This window comes from Leuciscus leuciscus, assembly GCF_965113295.1.
Source record: "Leuciscus leuciscus genome assembly, chromosome: 13".
Classification (NCBI taxonomy): domain Eukaryota; kingdom Metazoa; phylum Chordata; class Actinopteri; order Cypriniformes; family Leuciscidae; genus Leuciscus; species Leuciscus leuciscus.
In genome coordinates, this window is record NC_138737.1 from 9,724,178 (window position 1) to 9,746,761 (window position 22,584).

General features: G+C 36.7%; 3 protein-coding genes across 6 annotated transcripts in view; 1 reads left to right on the plus strand and 2 right to left on the minus strand.

Annotated features, from left to right (window-relative positions):
* faf1 (Fas (TNFRSF6) associated factor 1) overlaps window positions 1-8,795 on the minus strand; it is a 68,573-nt gene extending 59,778 nt beyond the window's left edge. For both annotated transcript variants that reach the window (XM_082188289.1, XM_082188288.1), the window contains exons 1-3: window positions 8,516-8,795; window positions 7,193-7,261; window positions 1,395-1,441 (exon numbers count right to left, since the gene is read on the minus strand). In XM_082188289.1, the coding sequence (XP_082044415.1) occupies window positions 1,395-1,441; window positions 7,193-7,261; window positions 8,516-8,566 (167 nt within the window). In that variant the 5' untranslated portion in view covers window positions 8,567-8,795. The remainder of the gene's footprint in view (window positions 1-1,394; window positions 1,442-7,192; window positions 7,262-8,515) is intronic.
* On the plus strand, window positions 444-14,092 carry cdkn2c (cyclin-dependent kinase inhibitor 2C (p18, inhibits CDK4)). 3 transcript variants are annotated; one of them, XM_082188329.1, is made up of 3 exons: window positions 444-1,229; window positions 10,504-11,175; window positions 12,982-14,092. In XM_082188329.1, exons 2-3 carry the CDS (start codon window positions 11,044-11,046, stop codon window positions 13,351-13,353), a joined length of 504 nt encoding a protein of 167 aa, XP_082044455.1. In that variant the 5' UTR covers window positions 444-1,229; window positions 10,504-11,043; the 3' UTR covers window positions 13,354-14,092. The 3 variants fall into 3 exon arrangements, with proteins under 3 accessions (XP_082044455.1, XP_082044453.1, XP_082044454.1); XM_082188327.1 differs by lacking the exon at window positions 444-1,229 and adding an exon at window positions 9,926-10,083; XM_082188328.1 differs by lacking the exon at window positions 444-1,229 and adding an exon at window positions 10,113-10,298.
* Window positions 14,093-18,806: 4,714 nt separating this feature from the next.
* The window catches only part of rnf11b (ring finger protein 11b), a 12,987-nt gene continuing 9,209 nt past the window's right edge, over window positions 18,807-22,584 (minus strand). The window contains exon 2 of the mRNA XM_082188540.1: window positions 18,807-21,372. Within this exon, the coding sequence (XP_082044666.1) occupies window positions 21,043-21,372 (330 nt within the window). The 3' untranslated portion in view covers window positions 18,807-21,042. The remainder of the gene's footprint in view (window positions 21,373-22,584) is intronic.

A 22,584-nucleotide genomic window follows, 5' to 3' on the forward strand; every position in this document is an offset into this window, starting at 1 on the left:
CGCAATAGTAAGGATGCATTCATTTGTTTAAGTGACAAGCAAAACCTTTTACATTGTTACAAAAATAAATGTTGTTCTTCTGAACTTTTCATCAAAGAATCCTGAAAAAACTATCACAGTTTCTACAAAAATATTACGCAGCAAAACTGTTTTCAATATTGACAATAATAAGAAATCCTTCATGAGCACCAAATCAGCATATTAGAATAATTTCTGGAGGATTGTGTGACACTGAAGACTGGAGTTATGGCTGCAGAAAAATTAGCTTTGCCATCACAGGAATAAACTACATTTTAAAATATGTTAAAGCAGAGAAGTAATTTTCAATTGTAATCATATTTCACAATATTAATGTTTTACTGTATTTTTGTACCAAACTTTTGAACAGTAGTATAGTATAACTATATAAAAAGTGAAATAAAATTAATTATTATTATTAAGGATTATTTGTATGTAAAAAAACAAGCAATATCTTACTGGCCCCATTGACTAATCATGCCAACTTCTTACATATTTGTGCTACGCAAGCTTCTGGTATAGTATGCTCCCATAGCAAACTGTGATAGTAGCAAAATCTTTCTGCCATATTTCTAATAACTGCCGATCACAAATAATTACATTATATTACAATATGATATAGTACATAGCCTATTATCAATTATAGTATACATAAAATTTGAGTATATTAAATTAAACTAAAATAAAGTATAAATACCTTTAGTGTGAAGGTGGATCATATCAATAATTCTTTGTCCTGCCGTGTAACACTTTTTCTGCTTAAATTTCTCACAATTTCCATACACTGCTCTGCACCGGAAGTTGTAGTGACCACTGTGGCTAAATGCGGAAGCCATTGTGCATAGAGTCTATTACAAAAAATTGTGAATTATGAAATGAAGCATGCAATATTCAATTTCAGGATTTTGTGTTCAGTAGTTAGATTGCTGATTAGCCAGATGTAAAATGGTAGAGCACTTCTAATTTGACTAAATCAGATGAGCAGACATGATAAGAGCTCTACCAAAGGCTCTACAAGCCGAGACACAAGCTGCTCTGACATTTCCCCCTCGATTCCTTAACATCCAGGGAACCAGCAGCAGCCACAGCTGGGTCTCATTATAGCTCAGAGACGAATGCCCTTTTGAGAGGAGGCCAGTTTCATTTTACAGGGGCATGAAAGCAGTAACCACCTCATTCGAGCCATCAAGCTCAGCTGGGACTTGATTCAGGTAATGTGCCGTCTTTGGAGTTTACCAGCATTAATCTCTACTCTAAAGACTATCTTTAAAAAGCACATGCAGTTCAGTAGAGTGGAATCTCTGCCATAATCTTGGGAAGGGAAAGCCTGAGTTGATGATTTTAATTTCAAAAGAATCAACAAATGAACGTCATACCTTTGCAAGATCCCATTTTCTTGTGGTATCACTCCGTTGATGGCTGCCTAGAGAGAAAACACAAATATGTTTTTAATGAGAGCTCACAGCATTGATGACAAGATATAACTGTTAGGTTCAGTTCAATTTAAAAGTGACATAACATGAAACCTTTTTAGTCAGCATCAAGATTTTAAGTTTGAAATGTATATTAATGAATAAATGGAAGCATTTACGTTAGGTGATGTGAATAGTCAGTCACCATTTCTTTGACAATTGTGACACCCCATGTTAGAATTTGTGTACTTCCCTAATCCCTACTATGCGACAAAAATCATTTTTAAAAGGTTTAAAGAATATTAAATTAATATGAGGACATAAAAATGCATACAGTATACACTACTGTTCAAACGTTGGTTTTCTATTCAGCTTTGCCATAACAGAAATAAATTACATTTTAAAATATATTAAAATAGAACAGAGTCATTTTTAAAAAGTAACAATATTTCACAATATTTGCTTTTACTGTGTTTCTGATTAAATTAATATAGCCTTGTTGAGCATTAGAGACTTCTTTTTACATTAAAGAAAAAACGTACCGACCCCAAATTTTTTAACGTAATTTTTTCCATTTAATTTTAGATACAGCATAGCATGTCACACTGCAGGACATACCTGCTGTCATTACTTGAAATTTCACATCAAGAACCCAAATAAATAATGGTCTAAATTTACTGATCTTTTTTTTTTACGATGATAAACGGTACACATCAAGAGCGACAGAAATCAGATATTCCATTAGAAAACCCAAACATAAAACATACAAGCAGTATCCAGCAAAGTGGGCTACATATTTCTTCCTCTCTTTCTCTCATCAGACTGAAGTGGAATGCAAAGAGATGGGCCTGATGTGTTTGTGTCTGTGCGTGTGTGAGCAAGTGGGTTCTGGAGCCAGACTGTGATAAGGAGACTTGCACAGTGGATACAGATCTGAATGGAATGGCTCCTGATTGAGCCAAATAACAAAGTGTATACAGAGACGTACATCGCAATGCTTGCTATGCTCCGAAATTTTTTCCATGCCTGTAGAGGCCACAGAAATCATATTTTGTCTGCCGTAGAGACAGAACATCAGATATTCGCAAAAATGTAAAAGAAGTGCTCTACACATTTCAGGCCATTTGACTTCTCATGAAAGATTTGCTCAGGTGCAGGGCGGCATTTGTGTGATCAAGTGTGCGGCACACATCCTGGCTTCAGCGTGGGGTGCTCAAACACACGCTGGCTGTCCCGTCTCGTCTCGTCTCGTCTCATTCTTTTTAACTCCATCAACCTCGTAACCCCGAGCTGGAACAGCAAGTCATTACATTTACAGGTGCACTTAACCACACCATGTGCTAGGGCCTGCTTTCTTTGAATGGCTGCCAGCATACAACGAGCTTCCTGCTAAATATAGTAAAACAGCCTGCTTTTGAGATAAAGGGCGACTTTGTGGAGAGAAATCTGTCTGTAAAACCACAATTTCTTGATTTTCATTTGAAAACTGTCGCTTTAGATCTGTCCTGACACTGCATTCTTTATACCGCTTTTAAGAACTGTAAATGCGAGATGGAAAGACTGTACTTAGGGAGAGTGTCAGTCGTGAGCGAGAGTCCCTCATGCAAATTAGCAATATGAAAACCACCAGAGGATATGCCTCCTGTTACATTCACCAAACCAAAATATAGTTTTCCCATCTGCCTTTGTCTGTGGTATGACACCTGTCACAGCTGCTTAAGCCTATGTTTTAGGCTTAAGAGGTGAAATGTTTGTGCGGCGGCAATTGAAAGGTGATATACCAGTCTATAAATCACCAGGATGCTTGTATAAGACCTTAGAGGACCTCAATGACAATTTCCACAGCATATATTCAAAGACACCTGCAACTAGGAATTTTTAGGACCGTTTTGATCTGTCTAAATGACCTGTTTGCAATAGATAAGAAAAAGCCATAAAAAGGTGTGGGTATTTGCAGACTGCAGCAGACATTACTGTCTGTTCAAATAACATTATCGATTGAAACAGACACCTAGACACATAAGCTCCGCACAGTAGGAGCAACAAAGGAACTACTATTTGTTCACTAGGGGTGAAACAGTTCCTACTTGAACAAAAACACATGTACGGATCTTGACTCATGATTCGGCACACATTTTGGTACTGCAGTTCATTGCCTCTACTGATGCCTCTGAAATTATAAATATTAAAAGTGGATGCACTGCAAAGTAATTCTCTGTATCATTGAATCGTCATACAGGGGAAAAATAAATGCAAACGGATGTAACATAAAATAAAGAAGCACATCTGAGTATACTTGATGTAACTTGATGAGTGACGGCAGTCGGAATGAAACTGACTGAATTAAAGATGCAAATTGATAGAAACAGTTCATGCTCATGTTGTGATAACTATGATTAGCAATAGCAGTTTATCCTGCAATAGTGAAAGTAAAGCCGCATTTACACTGCAGGTCTTGATTCCCAGTTCAGATTTCTTGACTATGTCTTATTTTTTGACAACCAGCTCACATCATCTTTTAAAAGTGAAAACAGTGTGATTTACGATGGACGCACACAAAATGATGATACAAGCTTTTGCTTTCCACACCATCTTTAAAGGTCAGCAAAACATTGGGTTGAGCCTTCACCCTCCACTGTGCCATTAAAAAGAGTCTTGTGATCGTGGTTGGTGTCCACCGGAGTTGACTTTATTCGCCACCGTTGCTTTTTCAATGACGTACGACTTGCCTCGACAGGGGAATATCCGATATGTCCGCTTACATAGCAAACGCAAATGCACATATCAGATTTATTTTCACATATGAATGAGGCCTGAAACTGATCTGAGAATATCGAAATCCATGTGCTCTTTTCCAGTTTACACGTTCGTTGCTCAGATCCGATCTGTGCCGCATGGGAGGAAATAATCGGAAATTGGGTGACTTGAACCATGTAATGTAAATGCGAACTTAGTCATGTAAAACACTAATAACTAAAGACTTGAAAGAACATCACTTAATCAAAAAGAAATCCTAAAAGAGATTGAATAATTCTAAGGCCAAATTTACAGCTGGTATTAAGATGTGTTTTTGTTAATTGGATCACAAGTGGACGACGCTAAATACAGGTTTAAACAGGGTCTAAAACCTTTTTAGCTTATCCACTTTCGTCCAGAAGTCGAAACGCATTCGACCGGATTGCTTTCATAATGAAAACGAATCGAATGCATTTGAACAGCCACAAAATATCACCTACTGACCTATATTATGGGAAGCACGCAAGCCAGACAGTATTAAACTTTGTCGGATGAAGACCTAAGTTTGGTTTGAATATGAAAAATGTAACAAGCACAATGTTCTCTCATTCCTTATTCCTAACATGCACCCACACTGTTCAGCATGGTCTTGCGGCTGTCAGAGCAGAAACGAAACTGCTGCTCTCTGTATGTTTTCCCATGGTCTCCTTTTACGTTCATATGTAAATCAAGCTTATTTCGTCCATTAGATCGAAAGATCTGAAAAAGCCCATACATTTGCCCATACATAGACCCTCCCCTCGAAAAAAATCAGGACAGAAGTGGTCGAAAGTGGGAAAAAAAGAGATGGATTAAAACACAATTAAATTACCCTGGTAATCCAGAGTTCTCGCGAGAGCACAAGTTGAATTTGCTCATCAGTAATTTGACTCTGGTGTCGAGTAAAGATGCTCATTAATATGCCCCTCTATCTGAGCTGCACCAATCACATCGGGTTATCTGATATAGGCGGGCCAGAGGCGAGATGACGACAGCGCTGCGATGTCTAAGTCATTAGTAAACATTGCAAGATTTAGACTTTTTCTCTAAAAGAGGAACAGAAGACGGCGCTCAAATCGTTCCTTTGCAAGAAGGGCGTAGCTAAGCGATAACTTGTTGTGATTGGTTGTAGTGTTGTCCAATTGCGTGCAGTGAGATTTTTAAATGCATGCTTGGTGCCGCCCTTCGAGCTTGCCGATTTTCATTAGTCGACGCCAGACCATTAATCTTTTAGATTTAGTTCTGGATTTCCAGGCTACCATTAAATGGGAATGTGTCTCCCTCATCTACTTATAATCCAATAGACCAAAACACAACTTTATACAAGGTGTAAACAGGGCCTAAGATAGTAAAAATGTCTCACTGGATTGGTTGAGGGACTAGCTTAAATAGATTGTATGTGTCTGAATGTAATACTCTTTCGTAATCTTTAACATGATTTTACAGCAGCATATGGCTTTAAGCTCTTAAATGCTTTTAAAGGTGCAGTAACTTGCAGTATTCAGTATTAAAATATCAGTTTAGACCTAAAATGTCCTTATTGTGCAGTGCTCTCCTAATAGTGCAGTACCAAGTATTTACCAAACCTGTGACCACAGAACCATGAGCCAAGCTGTTGTTAATTGTAATATATTTCATAATATTACAGGTTTTTTTGTTTTGTTTTTTTACTGTGATTGAAATAAATGCAGCCTTTGTGAGCATTAAAGACTTCTTTCAAAAAATTTGTTTTAAACGTACTGTTCCCAAATTTTTTAATGGTGGTGTATAATAAATGGACAAGAATTAGAAAAACAATGTTTCCAATTCTTTTAAGATATAGCATATTATTACATGGCTTGGTTGAATTCCAATGTAGAATGCGGTCTGTTATTTCTTGATAACAGATCGCTGCGAAGTATAACACACCGTTGCCATGAAAAACAGAGCGTTACTATGGACGCGGAACGGACTATTTTCTTTAGCGGAAGCAATACAATCGTTTTTAAATCGATAAACTCCTTTTTATATCAATATTTTGTGTCAAATTATTTATTTATTTTGTATGTAGCCATGTAATAAGCGGGATAATGTATAGTGAGGCGGTTGTTATAGCGAATAACAACCCCTTCAGGCTGATTCAAGACCCCTCCGCTTCGGGGTTGTTATTCGCTATAACAACCGCCTCGCATACATTATCCCTTACATATAGCATGTCACACTGTAGGACAGGTCTAATAATAATCGTAATATTCTGGAAAGTTGACAAGAAAGGTTTCAGTCATTATTTTCTCACTTTGGTTCATCAGTATATAACTGGGTCTCTGAACATTGATTTATTACATAAAAAATGTAAGTAACGTTTTATTAAAAACAATAATAGTTATTTTTATTTGGGGTTGGGTTTTTCCATTAAACACAAACATTGTTATCTAAAAACAATTAAATCCACCGTTTTCTATACATAAAAGGCAGGGAAATCACTGGCAGTTCAGCTGCAATTTTGCATGGTTCATTAAAAATTTATATTATACCATGTTTTGAACCCGGCCTCAATGCATACTATAAAATTACACCACTAGACTATCATGACTAGAATTGTCAGAACGGTCACTGGTGCCCCACAAAATGCATGACACCCCTGATTATAGCCCAATTGTTCACAGTGTGTTTCATTATTGCTGAGCACACATACAAAAATATGAATACTAACATGTCAGACTATGTTTCATTGATGACTGACTAAATGTTCCTCCTAAAAATCAATGTAACTGGTATATGGGAATGCAGCTACTACATCTACAGAACTGTGCCAGAATGTTCTGTGAACAATGGTACCATTAAATAGAGTTTGCACTAAAACACAGTGGCTTTGTCTCTGTTGCATCACCACAATCCACATACAAACAATAAGCAGGAGGCATTAGACACACACTTGTTAAAATGGTTTGTGGTTTAAAACAAATCTAGGTGTATCAGTCTTACAGATTTAACAAAGAGCATCTTACCACCAAGTCCCAGTTGTTCAGTTCTAGAAGTGTGATCGCCTCAGCAATGTTGTCGATTCCTGTACATGCCTGAAACAAAATGGACTTGCTTATTAAAAATACCAGAAACTAAAAGTTCTTCTTTTTATTTTGAAAGAATGAAATAACATAACTGGTCCAAAATACATTTCTGAGAATGTTAGCACATACACTGCTGTTCAAAAGTTTGGGGGTTGGTAAAATTTGTTAATGTTTTCAAAGAAGTCTTTTATGCTCACCAAGAAAGAAATTGTGAAATATTATTACAATTTAATATACCATTTCTATTGTAATATATTTTAAAATGTAATTTATTCCTGTGGTGCAAAGCTGAATTTTCAGCATTATTACTCCAGTCTTCAGTGTCACATGATCCTTCAGAAATCTTTTTAATATACTGATTTGGTGCCAAAGAAACATTTCTTGTTATTATCAATGTTGAAAACTGTTGTGCTGCTTAATATTTTGTGAAAACAGTGACAATTTTTTCATGATTCTTTGATAAAGTTCAAAAGAACGGAACTTAGGCTATTTGAAATAGAAATCTTTTGAAACATTATAAATGTCTTCTTTACTGTCACTTTTGATCAATGTAATGCATCCTTGCTGAATAAAAGTAAAACATTATTTTTAAAAACAAAACTACTGACCCCAAACTTTTGAAATGTAATATTAAAAATATTACATTTTTAATATGTAATATTTAACTTCACCTAGTAGGTGACAGCAAAGCTTTCTTCAATCTAACAGACAGGAGATGCTATCAAATTATATGAGAGATGTTTATTAGTATGTATAAGCAACCTGCCACCTCAAGATATTTGTTTAGTTAGGCTACATATTTTAGTCACATATTGTCAATACTTGTAAACTGACTCATAAAATCTCAAAGAAAACAAACTGAAAAACAGGATTGTGACAGCTGATGGCAGTGTACAAACAGAGAAAACCGTGCAGAGTCATCTGACAGCTTCTGGCCATTACAGGGTCATGAAAACACAGATCAGGATTCAGATGTCAGTCCTGTAATGTTTCCTAGTTCCATATAGGCAGATGGTAACAAAATGGTGTATTTTCAGCATTTTATTCTTACTTTTCCCGATCATGCGCTTGCCAGACTTCGTTTTTGCTGAATAATTCAAACAAAGCCACTGACAGCTCATCATCTCGATACATGTCAACAAAAAGGACTGACTTCACTAGCCGTTACCCGTATAGCAGTCAGCAGGCACAAGAACGGATCTGAACTACACATTCAGACCTTATAAAATTACAGATTATAAGAACATATGCGAGTAAACCCACCTGAAAGTCGGCCAGGATCATTTCTCTGTCCATGTTGCTGTCGGAGGCCATTGCAGTGAGAGGCTAACGACTCATGTAAAAACCCCAAAAATATCAACCTCCGATTTCAAAAGAGCAGTTCAGGACACGGCTTATCAGTGTGCAGCAGGTAATTGTGTATAAATGCTGCTCTTCTGGGCCTTGTTGTCAGTGTTTGGCGGCTTTCAGTTTTTCTGTTCTCGTCACTTTGCTGTTGTGGATCGGCGTTCAAAGCAACGAAACATCATACGGCTGCCGTAAAGAAGTGCTGCGAACTGTCGCGCAACTCACACGGTTGGAAAGTGCTGCGTATTTTTAAAGCAGCAGGGCCGCGGCTGAATTTGAATGGACTTTCTTACAAGTGACTTGCTTGACAACCTTGTGACATTTTACAACAACAAAAAAATCATTAAAATGGTTTATCAAAACATGTTTATAGGCTCTGTAGGCAGTTCCCTATTGTCTGCAGCATTTTTTTTTCACTGTTTTACCTCAGTGTAAACCCCCAAAACGAGGTTTTTATTTTGTAAACATGAAGATATTACAATGCCAACCGAGATGACAAATCAAACATTACTATCTCATGATCGTTTAGAAGGGCTGGTTTCATTTTCAGGTACTCTGGCTAAACGCACAGGTTTCCTTGGTGTCATTTATGCTGGGGGGGGGGGGGACTCTTAAACCAGTCTTAGTTGGTTTGCTGGTCTTAGCAGCCATACCAGGCTGGTTTTAGAGAGGTTTAGGCCGATTTTCAGTGGGTCAGGCTAAAATATAAGCTTGTCAATAAGCTGAGCACCAAAACAGTAAAACCATACAAACAATAAATAAATATAGGCCAGCTTAAATTGGTTTGCTGGTCTTAGCTGGTCTCACAGCCTACCCCACTAAAAAGTGCTTAGAAACCCTCTATAACACTGGAAAACAACATTGATCAGTTTAATAGGCATATGTTTTTAAGCAGAGATGTAGCAAATTGTGTCCGTATAATTATAGCCTATTAGTGTGTAGCCTAGTATTAATGTAAACTATTGCTATTCTTTCCAATGATTAAACAAAACGATGGGATGGTCAAATATTAACTGGCCGTTTTCAGAAAATTATACTTATGCTGGAGGGGTAGCATCTCGGCAGTTCACATGACTGAATATTTAAACCTTGCAGTGTTTTACAGTCTTTCCTCCTGAGTTTCACTTCAAACGCACATTTCTATAGAGAGAAATCTTACACTGGGAACACCAACACTAAAAAGCCTTTGCAGCTCAAAGATGAATGCTTAACATGGCAAAAGCGGTGACAATTTAGCAGAAAGTGCATCTCTCACAGTCGCAGCCTCTCCCCAGCTGCATTACCGTTGAGTCCCGCCTCTTACTCAGCGTCTGTTAGAAAAAGTGGGCGGAAGTGTCGGCCCTTCTTTATTTCAAAAACGGAGTGATGTCAAACAACAGCGGCAGTCTCACTGACAAAGTCAGCTGTCTTGCAACCAGCTTATTCAACGCTTATGAGCCATTTGGAGAGGATAACTCGATGCCCGCGACGTAACCATCCTGCAGGTATTGGATACAATGTTTCATTTTAAATGATCCATTATGACGTCGTCCATCGTGCTGTATCGTCACCAGTGTAACTGCAGCTCCGTGTGCGAGGAATCACCACGACAGAAGAACATTTGTAGATATTCACGGCTGCAGTTTGAAATGCTTCCTCGCAGCATGAAAACCTATTCAAGATTATTTCTACGCGTGTCAACTCGATATCGGTGACTAGTGTCAGTTAACCAGTTTTGATAACCCTCATGCCAGCGTTCTTTGATGTGCACATCAAAGAAGATTTGCTTTTCAATGTTTGTTTCATATTCAAAATGGGCGGGAAGCTTGCATTAAACTTGCAACACATCCTTGCGAACTCACTGGATACAAAATAAAAAAAAATCCTCGCGAATAACAGTTTTCTCTCTCTATTTCTGTTTTCAGAGGTCGTTTGGAGGCTTGAAATGACAACATCTGCCAATGCCATGAACGCATTCCAGTTCTCCAGCCCAATGCACCTGCATATAGTTAATATCAGAGGACTCGTGAAAGGGAAGTTTGGCTCTCAGATGCGAGCAGTTTTCATGTGACTACTACAGATCTGTTTGAATGCGAGATCATATCTGGACCGAGACCACGGCAGAGCTTCATGTCATTCATGGACACGGAAAGGATTCTCTCGCATTGATCATATAAAAGATGATGTTTGTTTTGCTTTCTTTGTTTTTTTCACATATTGCTTGAATGTCCATATATTTGATGAGAGATGGCATGGCATCCCTGTTTTCTCCGTTGGTTCCGATGGCTTCGGTAGGACGATATTAATGTGGGTGGACCTTGGCGCGTCTCCAACGGATATTTTTTTAGGGGGGCTGGAGGATCGGACTATTTACTACAGCTTTGTAGTACTTTTGCCATATAAACCAGCGTACATTTTTTTTAAAGCAAACATTAGAGATATTTTACCTCCTTTGTCAGTATATAATGGCCGAGGACACAGCTATAGATGGACTGAGCACTGCAGCTGCGCAGGGAAATCTGATGGAAATTGAGCAGATACTGCAAAGCAACGTGAACGTTAATGAGAGGAACAAGTTCGGCAGGACACCATTGCAGGTTAGACGCTCATCTCCACGATCAACTTTCATATCTAAAGAAACACGGTGTTGTTTATAATGCATAGTACATCAGGCTTACGAAAACAATTTGTCCTTTTCCTTGCAGTCACCATGAGCATTGGCCTGGTTGACTTACTTCTAACTAAACCTGTGGTTTTCTTTTTTAAAGTTTACCTGCAAACCAACAAGTAGCACCTGTTGCAAATAATCTATATTTGATTATGCCAACAAATTATTGTCACTCGTTATCTGATACATAAAGCATTTATTGTGTGTAACTGAAAACTGTTTTATTACACTGTAGTCAGATCACGAGCTAAAGGAAATACATTATAGTTTTTTGGCAACATTTTACAGATTCAGATGTTATTGTAATATTTTCAGGTTTTTTTACAACCTAGGTGTAACAACAAAGTTGGTCACGTAGTTTAAATTTTATTGGCAATAAGGCCAGAAGTGATTGTAGATGCTTATGTTTATTTTTTACTTTTATGGGGTAAGATAAAACTACAATTAAATACAATTAAAATTATATGTGAACATCCAATAAGCCTCGAGAGGCTGTTTCTACTTTTTAAATTGTTATTTCAGTTATAAATCAAATATTCTACTAATGAGAAGGCCGTCTGGACTTACACCAAGCACAATATAGCTGTTTAATTTCGGTCAACATGAAATATGTTGATATTACTGTACTTGTGTCATATTCATACAAATTATATTGTCTCAGCTTCGGAATGAGTGATAATCTAAACTCTGGGTAATCCCCTCGGTGCTGATATAGCATATGCCAATGTCTGCCTATATGCAAATGTGGCATATATTAGGTGTAGATGATACATAAAGTATTCGTGAAATTTTGTTTGATCAACATTACGATATCATGTTAAAATGTGTATGAATGAATAAGGAAAGGTGTATATTTTAAGTGCTATGACTGGTCACTATACTTTTTATTTCTCGTGTTATCACCTTTAAAATGCGTCTGATGTGACAAATGAATTTATAAAAGACTATAAACATTCCACGTGGTCTCTTAATTAACGTGAGGTAAAATAAATAAATAAATGCCTGCATAATAATTTTACAAGAATGAGCGGTTTAAAATCGTTTGAGATGGAGCATTACCCATATTAAAATATTCGTATGATGGTGATCTCAATGAAATTTCCATACACATAATTCGTAATAGGCTATGTAGATTTTTTCCCCTGGGAATTATATCACTTTATAACTTCATATAGGCCTGTGTTATCACCAGAGAGTCATAATTTAGGAGGTCGTTATGTGTTTACAATTCTGTTCACTTTAAAAAAAAAAATGTATATCGTTCTGAAGTAGAGGTTATTCTTGCAGCAATTCCTCTCTTCGATTTCTTTCTATTTGCATGATAGCAAAAATGACATCAGGAATAATTGGTACACATTCTTAGAACTATCATATATGCTATACATATATATGTCCTGCAACTATGTATTTCCTTTAGCTCGTGATCTGACTGTAATAAAACAGTTTTCAGTTACACACAATATATATATATATATATATATATATATATACACACACACACACATATACGTGTCCATAACTAAAAGATGTTGGCAATTTGACCTAAAATACACTATTCCCTCGTGCATTCATACATCTTTTCCTTATAATCTTGATTGAAACCTTCAATAATCCACTCATAATGCTTAATTAAAAATGCACACTTTCGCTAAAAACATTATTTATGTCATGAATTAATTATTGTAAGACTATTGTCAGCCCCTTAACACGTGTTCTCTTTGGGTTGTTCTCTCAGGTGATGAAACTTGGCTGCCCGCGCATAGCAGAGGCGCTGCTTCGAGCAGGCGCAGACCCAAACGCGCGCGACCCCATCCTGGGACTGACCGTCAGTCACGACGCCGCGCGAGACGGGTATCTGGACACTCTACAGGTGCTCGCGCAGAATGGTGCTGATGTCAATCTTCTTGACAACAAGGGCAACCTGCCTCTGCATCTGGCGGCGCAAGAAGGATGCCTGGATGTCGTGCAGTATCTCGTATCTTCCTGCAACACGCAGCCGTTTCTGCGGAACGCAAAAGGCCAAACGCCTCTTGACTTGGCGTCATTGCACAAAAGATATCAAACTGTGGAGTGGTTAGAGAACATTGCGCCTTCACAATCCAGCTAGAGATTATGATTATGGGCCTGTGTGTTTTGTTGTGTAACAGAGGTAGCAGAGACATGCTGAATGAGCGATTTGTTGCATTGCGAGAAATTCAGCCAACTACCTCTTATTGCGATGTATAATATTGGGCTCAGGGGCTTGACGTTTTGTGAAGAACAATTAACATTTGACATTGCATGTAATTCACATGGCCCACAATTTCAACTGGATAAATGGGTTTTTACCCAGGTCATATTTTTCAGCTCATAGTCTCCATTTTAGATTTGTAGATCATTTCTTTCACTATAACTTTCAAGCTCATACCTGTCCTATATGTTCTGTTTTATAACAAGAAAAAATTATAATCTAGATTAATTGATGTGCTCAAAGAAATCAATCCCCTTGTCTTGAAGTAATTGCACTATAATGGTCAACAAAAAAAAACTTAACCCCTGACTGCTCTGATTTTTATTGTTTAGTTTATGACATTAAATTTGCACTTTTGCTTGTAATTAATGCCTTTTTAACTGTGAAATGTCTTTTGTCGCATTTAAAATATTAAAACCTTGCAAAATAACCAAAGACACCTGTTAAACTGTTTCAGTATGTTTTCATGACGTTGTGTTTAACTGGCCTCGTGTCACTGAAATACGGGTAGGCCTAGAAAACATTATGAGACTGTATTAAAACATGGAATATTTGAAACTGTTGTTTGGTGTTGTCGAATGTTTAAAGCAGGCTAAATAAAAACGCTGTGACGTTAGCGGTGGCAGAGTTGTATATATTTTTAGCAGAACACCAGTTGTCTGCCGTTCCCTCTGTAAACAGAAAGCCTGACAGTTGACAATTATCAGATTTAGCTTTCGTTGTAGTGAAAAGTCGAAACTAAATGATTATAACCATAACCATTTCCATGGCTCTGTAATTCATTTGACGAGAATTAGCTACATTTCTCTCACCTTTTAAAAATATTGTTACGCTCCGGATTATAATAAATATGTTTTTTAAGTTATAAAATAAAAGTCATTTAAAAAAAATGTATGCATAGGGTTTATTTGTAGGGTTTTTAAAAAGTAGGCTAATAATAACTGGCGGTGTAACTTTCCGGAGATAAAAAAAAAAAAAAGACTATAAGCGTTTGGTGGTGGGAGGTGGATGTTGGAGTAAATTTGGCATAAACTGCTCATTTTATTTCTTTAAAAATTTACAACGAAGCCATTTTGCTTTAAAATATTAATATTTGGAAATCAGTGTGGCATAAGTAACAAGCAGGAAGATATTTTTCAGACATTTTGACCTTTTCATGACAAGGCACGTCTTGTTCAGGTCAAACAAAGTAGGCCTAATGCTAAATTCTCTAGACTCAATAATTCATGATATTTGGGGGGGAGTTGTGCATTAATATGTTTTATACTCACATCTATTAAAGGTGCAAAGACCGTATTTTAGTAGATGGTGACATTTTTAGAGTCATTAAATCCATTTTTAGGCTATAGAAAAAGGTGTGTGTGTTGTTGTTTTTTTTGTTTTTTTCAAAATGTATGAAACCAACATGAATACAAATATTATATATCTAATAACTTGATACATGTATTTTAAAGTAGATCATTAAAATATTCTTTCCACAATCTCGGACATAATTTGTTATTGACCCATATATATCGAACCAACAGCAAATAAAAACGCATGCGGTGAAACCTAATGCGGGCACATTATTTCGGTGCTTTCTCTCGCAGTAGCTAATCTAAAACAAATATTTTGACGTGTGGTGTGTGGCAGTCATTCATTTCAAAACCAGACTACAAACAGGACAGAGGACACGTTTTAGCACGAATTCGTATAATGTGCCATATTATCTTGGATAAGCAGTGCGCTTTTATTTTTAGGGTTCGTGAGTGTCGTGGATACATGTACTGTTATGTTCGCACAATATAAAAGGATAGACAGTGAATGATAAAATGGTGACTCTCTTTGAGGGTTCTCATGGTCGTGCAGCAGCAGAAATCCGTTAGATCGGTGGGAGGAAACAGTCCGCTGCGCGGTGCCAAGATTTTCAAATTTAGGCGCTTTCGGTGTAAAAACGCTCACGATTCTCTCCAAGCGCACTCTGCAAGAGAAGACGAAACTTTTAGGGTGTTAGTTGCTTCTAAACACGGTTTTCGTGATCATGGAGATGCCGAGCAGTGATCTTCTTCCTGGTTGCGCGGCTGCGTAAAATCTTAGAAACGCACGATGTTTTATTCTTCAAATCGAATTAATTACATTTATGACAATTATTCAGCTCTCAACATGGGTTTATATCGACTGTCAACGATGAAATAGGTAAATAAAATAACTTCTTATAATGTGCAAAACCTCTAGACATGTTTGGGCATGTTTATGGTCAGTTTAACACTCATGGAATGGTATATATAATTAAAAAAGAAAGCTTTATGTTTATTGGGAGAACTATGTGTGAGTTAATCCAAACAATAACTTAGAACCAATATGTAACATGTTGAATGTATAGCAAGATTATACAATTTTACTGAAGATTTTGACACGTCAGTAAGCTACTGAAAGCAAAAAATGTTGACCCTTATTCTCAGTCATGTCGAGATAGATATTGTATGACTATCTGTTTCTCTACACATGCATCCATCCTTGCTTACCTCTGATAAATTTGATATATTGTTTATAGATTGTAGAATACCTGCTGAGAACATCAAAACTGTAATTTCTCTTGAAAGTGGGTGTATAGGGCTCTGACCTTTGATGGAGCTGATAGTTATATGCAGTTTGTTAAGATTGTTCTTAATGTAGGAGTGATCAATGCAAAATATATTTTTTCTATACTGGAGAATATTTTAAGAGAGGCCTTTATATTATTTTTATAACAAGTAAAAATGAATTGCATTAGGGTTAATTCTGATTGCATGAAGGTCTGTGTAAACAAATCCTTTATTCTTCATTGAATAATATTTTAAGCCCAGAATGGGTCACAATTTTTTATTGACTTATTTTTATTTTTCATTATTGTTATTTAAGTCGCCCTGCTATGAGGTCAGTTCCATTTGAACCTAATGGAGACACGAGGGAGCATTGTGTGGCAGACCTTTCATCTGCATTTCACAAACTGTTTACCCCGGCCGGTGTCTGATTTTTTGCAGTGTCTGTTTAATTGCTCAACTGCAATGTTTTGTTCTGTCCCAGTGAGGTCACCGAATGACAAAATCGTTCAACTTACACCAACCCTTGTTTGTCATTCTATTGATCCAAAATGCATTTTTTTTTTGCATATATGTATTTATGTCATGTTTTACATGAATATAATGTGATAATTTATGTATTTGCATGGGGTAATTACTTTTCAACTGCAGGGCTTTTTTAAAAACAGTTTTTAAATTCAATAAATGCAAATAATAATATAAAAAAAAGCGGCCAGTCTGTCTTTCTTGATGTTTGAAAGTTAATGCAGAGTACTGAGTAAAACACCTGTTGCTTTACAGCCAAAGCATCACTGATTTTGTGGGCTATATAACAAATTTGCTACTTTGTAATTTATGAGTGTTACAAGAGCTTGTGAGCAGCTGCCAGGTGGAGAGCCACTTGAAAACCCTCTTTACACAGAAGGGGTGATACAATATGTCCAAAAGCCCTGTGGTGGTGAGGCATTGGCCAGTCAACAGATACACTTGTATAAGACTTCGGGAAGTACCACTCACCACTGTGCATTTTGCTTTCCATTTTCATGAAAAATTCATTCACTGTGCATTTTGCTTTCATGAAAAAATGAATTTGTGGTTGCAGTGACTGACAGCACAGAACTCAATTCAAGTGCAGCTTCCTTCCACTTTCTGCACAGGCACTGGGGGTTGTCACACAATATGGTGGATAATGGAAATATGATGAGCAGAGTTTGCAGATAGATAGATCTGCATGCAAATGCTGTGCTTTGCACCCGGTAACTTACAAAGTATTTTGAAAAACACCTTTTTAAAGCTGATCAGGAATCGTTACACCTGAACCTTTTTTTATTAAAAGTGCACCAAATGAGTTTTTATGTCGCTTGCAGGTTGCAGAGCCTCTATGCAAACTATATTTCTGAGTAGCAGATATTAAACAAATATGTACATATTTACATATATGTAGGCCTATGTAAATATCCATAGAAGAGGAATTTTCACAGGGACTTTCAGGTCAGGCCAGGTTGGCACCTTTATAAATTACGTTAAAATTTTGTTAGTAATTAAAATGCTTTTTGAAGCAATGAAAAAATACATTTATTTAACATTTAGATTTAAATGTAATATTTAACATTGTTACTAACACGTCAGTACAAAGCAGGATCACTTTGTGATTTACCCCACATAGAGTAGTGTGAGCTATGTTTAATGAAGTGTCTTTTTTCCTTGGCAATAAGGATGGACTCACGTGTTAAGTATTTTTTTGTTTTGTTTTGTTTTTGCAGCCAAGATTTTAAGGTATGAGCCAATACAGAAACTGAAAATAAAACTTCACTTGGACATTCGCTGGAGTAAAAAAGTGTGACAACTAGGCCCTTCTTCCCTATGCCCTTGTATGGTATGCAGTAACGTTTTTTTGGGGTTTTTTTTGGCAAATGTGTATTATTACAAAATAATACTCTCATATAAAATTCACTTTACAAAGAAATCCATCACTAACTGATTAATGGTACTGTAGGCCTACTAAATATATATATACAGAATAACATTAGAGGACAAGCTCACATAAGAAAACAAGCTCTAAACAGCACGACTATAACAATACATTACATTATTTTCACGGTTTTTTTCTAGTTATGGCCAACCCTTAATTAAAAAAAAAAAATCTATTTTTTAAATCTAAGTGAAAATGGCTGGGTATAGCATATAACAAAAGTGACTCAGCAGTTCATGTGCTTCGACTGGCTTCGACATGAGTCATAGCGCCCTCTTGTAACGCGGAAATGCTACTACAAGCAAAAACGAACCCGTTTTTTTGTTTGTTTATTTTTACCCGTTTTTATGAGCAGAATTTCAGAATAATATCATTACGTAGTGACGTCATTTTTACAAAGAACAATGAGTTAAAAATTATTTAAAGAGGGGTATCGATTTATAATAACTTTCATTAATAATAATCATGAATACAGTGGCAAGAATACGTTTGTGAGCCTTTGGAAAACTCATAAAATGTGGCTAATTTAAGTCACAATTACAGAAAAACAATATTGACAATTATAAATATGTAAAAAGTGCAATTGCTCGTGTGTTATTAGTTTAGTTAGATTGTTTGTCTACAACTGTAACCTAAATTAAGATCAGACCACATTTTATGAGTAAGCTGCACAAATACAGACATTTTAGATGTGTGTGTGTGTGTGTAGTTTCACTACATTCTAACTATATGGATACATGCCACTTGATCTGTTAAGCATTATATCATGTTTTCAATTAAATTGATATTCAAATAGAACAATAAACACAAGCAGACCATTTCATAGCATAAATTCTATTTATTATTTGCCTGTAGTACATAGAAGATGCATAATTTTATATATACATGTTTATGTGTGTGTATATATATATATATATATATATTCACAGACAGACAAACGGGAGACTCTCACAGCCTTACACACACGTGTCACATACAAACAGATCACAGATAATGTCCATGTGCTCCCAGCACATCATGGAGAATCAGTTTCATGTATGGCATTGCATTGATGACGTCTCTCAGGAGCAAAAAGTGTCCGTGAACGCAGTTTATCACGTCCAAATGCTCAATCATCATCATCATCATCATCCCTCCGTCCTCCCGATGCTGGTGTAGAGCCCCCGTCAGCCCAGGACGTCCAGCCAAAAGCCTCCTGCTAGTCTGGTCTAAGGCAATGGAGCTCCACGTTGTGTGGAGAGACCGAAAAAAAAAAAAAGAGAAGACAAAAACTAAAACTAAAAGTACTGTGCAAAAACAGGTCAATGGATTTTTCTATGAAGAATATATCCTCCACCTTCATTAACTACACACTTACAGTCACTCCACACAAGGCATGAGTTCAAACACGAGGGAAAAAAACTAAATCTTCACTTCAATAGCAGCCACTAACCACCAGAACTTTTTCTGTTTTGATTAATTAAGGGGACAGATTTAATGGGTACATTACCCACTTCCAGTTCTCATTTCTAACAATTACTTTGTCTTTATAGAAAAATAGAGATTTGATTTCAATGCTCTCTTGTGCTTTTTTTTATAGTCATAGACAGAGCAAGAGGGCTGGGCGTAATTTCACCAAACACAAACCATCTTTCATTTCGAATAAACATCAAACAGCTATTCATGCACATCCCGGCTTTGGGTGTGATCATCCACTGCCCGTTGTCTAGTATTCCACAAAAACCGCAAATTAATGCCAAGTATTTGAAGTCTATGGGAAAAAAGTTTTTCCCACAAAAAAACAAAAGGGAAAAACACTCGCTATTTGCTTAGCTGAATCCATGAAACATTCAAATGTTTCTTTTTTTAGGCTTACGAGTCCCTTATGATGTCATAAAGACTTCTTTTTAAAGTATCTGGTACTGAGAATTCAAATAAAAGTCACTAAAATATATATCATTGCACTATGTACAATAAAGTTAAGAAAACACAAGTGCATCAGCAAAGAAGGTGAAATTCTCGTTATCGAGCGGTTTCGCACACTCATTCGTGTACTTTTGTGAGTCATATGCTCTATATTGCATTAATCACTATGAGGCTGACCTCATAGCCACCTTCAGACTTTTGAGTGTTTTTTTTTTGTTTTTGTCTGTAAATACAATTTTTCAGTTGTTACTACAATAACAGTAATGATGATTTTAAAACTAAGTAAAAGAAAAAAGAAAAACATGATTCACAAAGCAAAAAGCAACATAACATTACAGCTTGACCAACATGTGAGATCAGCCACTATTTTGACATTTTAAATAATGCAGGATATATATAATATTTTATTATTATTATTAATTAATTGCTTCCCCAACTCCATTCAGATTTGGTGCTCACAACCGACACAGAGAAATCATAATTTCTCCACACAAACTGGGCAGCTGAAGTGTTCATATAGTTTAAAACAAGTAAACAAACATAACTCAAAAGCTATAGCATGTGGTTAAATAAAAGTTTGGGATGATTCCTGTGTGCACAAGGCATGTGTGTGTACAGTTGGGCTTAATTCTTTAAGTCAAAAGTGCAAAAATCATGAGGAAACATTTTTACTTTGCATGTGTACGTGCAATGCTATTTGTTTTGCTCCACTGCAGCTTCGGCAGAAATCAAACAAGCCCTTTATGGAAACAGACACTGAGAAAGCAAGAAATAAATAGAGATTGAACGTTGAAGATGTGTTTTTAAGAGTCCTCGAAGGTTCGTCTCCTTCCAGTGTAAGTGTTGCTATAGTGGAATGGTGCGCGAGCGGCTTGTCTGGGTGTCGTCAACAAGAGACGAAAGGAATCGCATGATAAAGTCGTCAGGGTGCAAAAGGGCTCCTGCAAATTTCCCTGTCCAGCAGGACAATGCAGGAGGGGTTTAATTATCACTGTGGCCTAGCAGGTCCTCCTTTTTCCCATGATGCCACAGGCACGCCATTCCACGCCCCAGTCGAGTGGAACGGTTGTCTCTTTATGCAAAGGGGCTGTGTGAGGACAGGGCTCGAGGGCTGTGTGTGCGCAGGGCGGGGATCAGTGCAGGCAGTAGTCAGTTAGTTTCATAGGACGAGAGCAAGGCAGCATCTACAGGCTCCATACAGGAGGGACACGTGAAGGACCTCATCAGCCAGTCGTCTATGCAGTCCAGGTGGTAGATGTGCATGCAGGGGAGGAATCGAATGGGGTCTCCGTACACAAAGTCCATCATGCAGATCACACACCTGCGCAGAGAGAGAGAGAACGTGTTGACACACACCGCGATACGCTGGATAACAAAGGGTACAGCATTTCCACAGGCTGGGCGTAACGTAGAATTTAAAAGTTGGTCACACCCTGCAGGATGTTGAAGTGGAGTTTGAATGGGAAAGACAGGAATTGACTGAATTTGCAATTAAAAAAAAGTTTAAAAAAAAAAATCTTGTAAGCCAGCTTCAGGTTGTTTGGTTTCGTTTAAATTAAAGCCTTACACGGATATACACTACAGTTCATAAGTTTGAAAAGAAGTTTCTTATGCTCGCCAAGACTGCATTTGTTTGATCAAAAATACAGTAAAAACAGTACTATTCTGAAATATTATTACAAGTTAAAGTAACTTTTAATGTGATGGCAGAGCTGAATTTTTAGCATCATTACACCAGTCTTCAGTGTCACATGATTCTTCAGAAATCATTCTAATATGCGGATTTGCTGATCAGGAAACATTTCTTATTAATGTTGAAATCAGTTGTGCCGCTTCATATTTTTGTGGAAATATTTTTTTCAGGATTCATTGATGAAAAAAAAAAAAAAAAAAAAAAACCAGCCTATTTCAAATATAATTCAATTTAATTCTAAATGTCTAAATAAATTCTAAATGTCAATTTATTCCATCCTTGCTGAATAGAAGTATTAATGTATTAAAAAAATGTGAATGGTATATATTTAAAAGGAATTGCCAATTCAGTTCTGAAATGTGCACAAGAGCGTTAGCTGTCAAAAGATTAAAATGATTAATTACAATAAATTGTGTTTCCCTTTCAAAACACTGTGCATTCATTGTTATTGCGGTTTCATTGTAAAAAAAAAAAAAATAGGAATCCCTTCCTGCACCTGGTCAGACAACAGTCCCATCTTAAACTTGCCCTATTGGTTGAGCTAAAGTTTCTGTCAGCTTAGTTGGGGCGTTCAAACAGAGCATTGTTTGATACAGTAACACAGACACTGTTTACACATTTTGAAGGCTTTAGATTATGAATGGCTAATTTATAGAGGTTTCGGCATAATAAGCTGGGATAGGAAAACATATTTAAACAACTTTATCCCTGTGTTTGCTTGTATTTTTGATATTTCATATTCGTTGAACTTTAATGAGACTTAAATCCCACCATATAAAGTCTGCAAATGAATAGTTCTGTTAAAAGTCCCAGGCGGCAGTTAAAGCGTCTCCATCATTTACTGATAAGGAAGACGTATACTGTTGCTCTTACTCCGAGCAGTCTTCAGAAATCATGCAAAAGTTGTCAAACGCATTATAAATGTAGGAATAAAACTGCTCAACGTTTAAATAATCTCATCATTTAACATGTAGTCCTAATCATAGCAGATTTCAGCT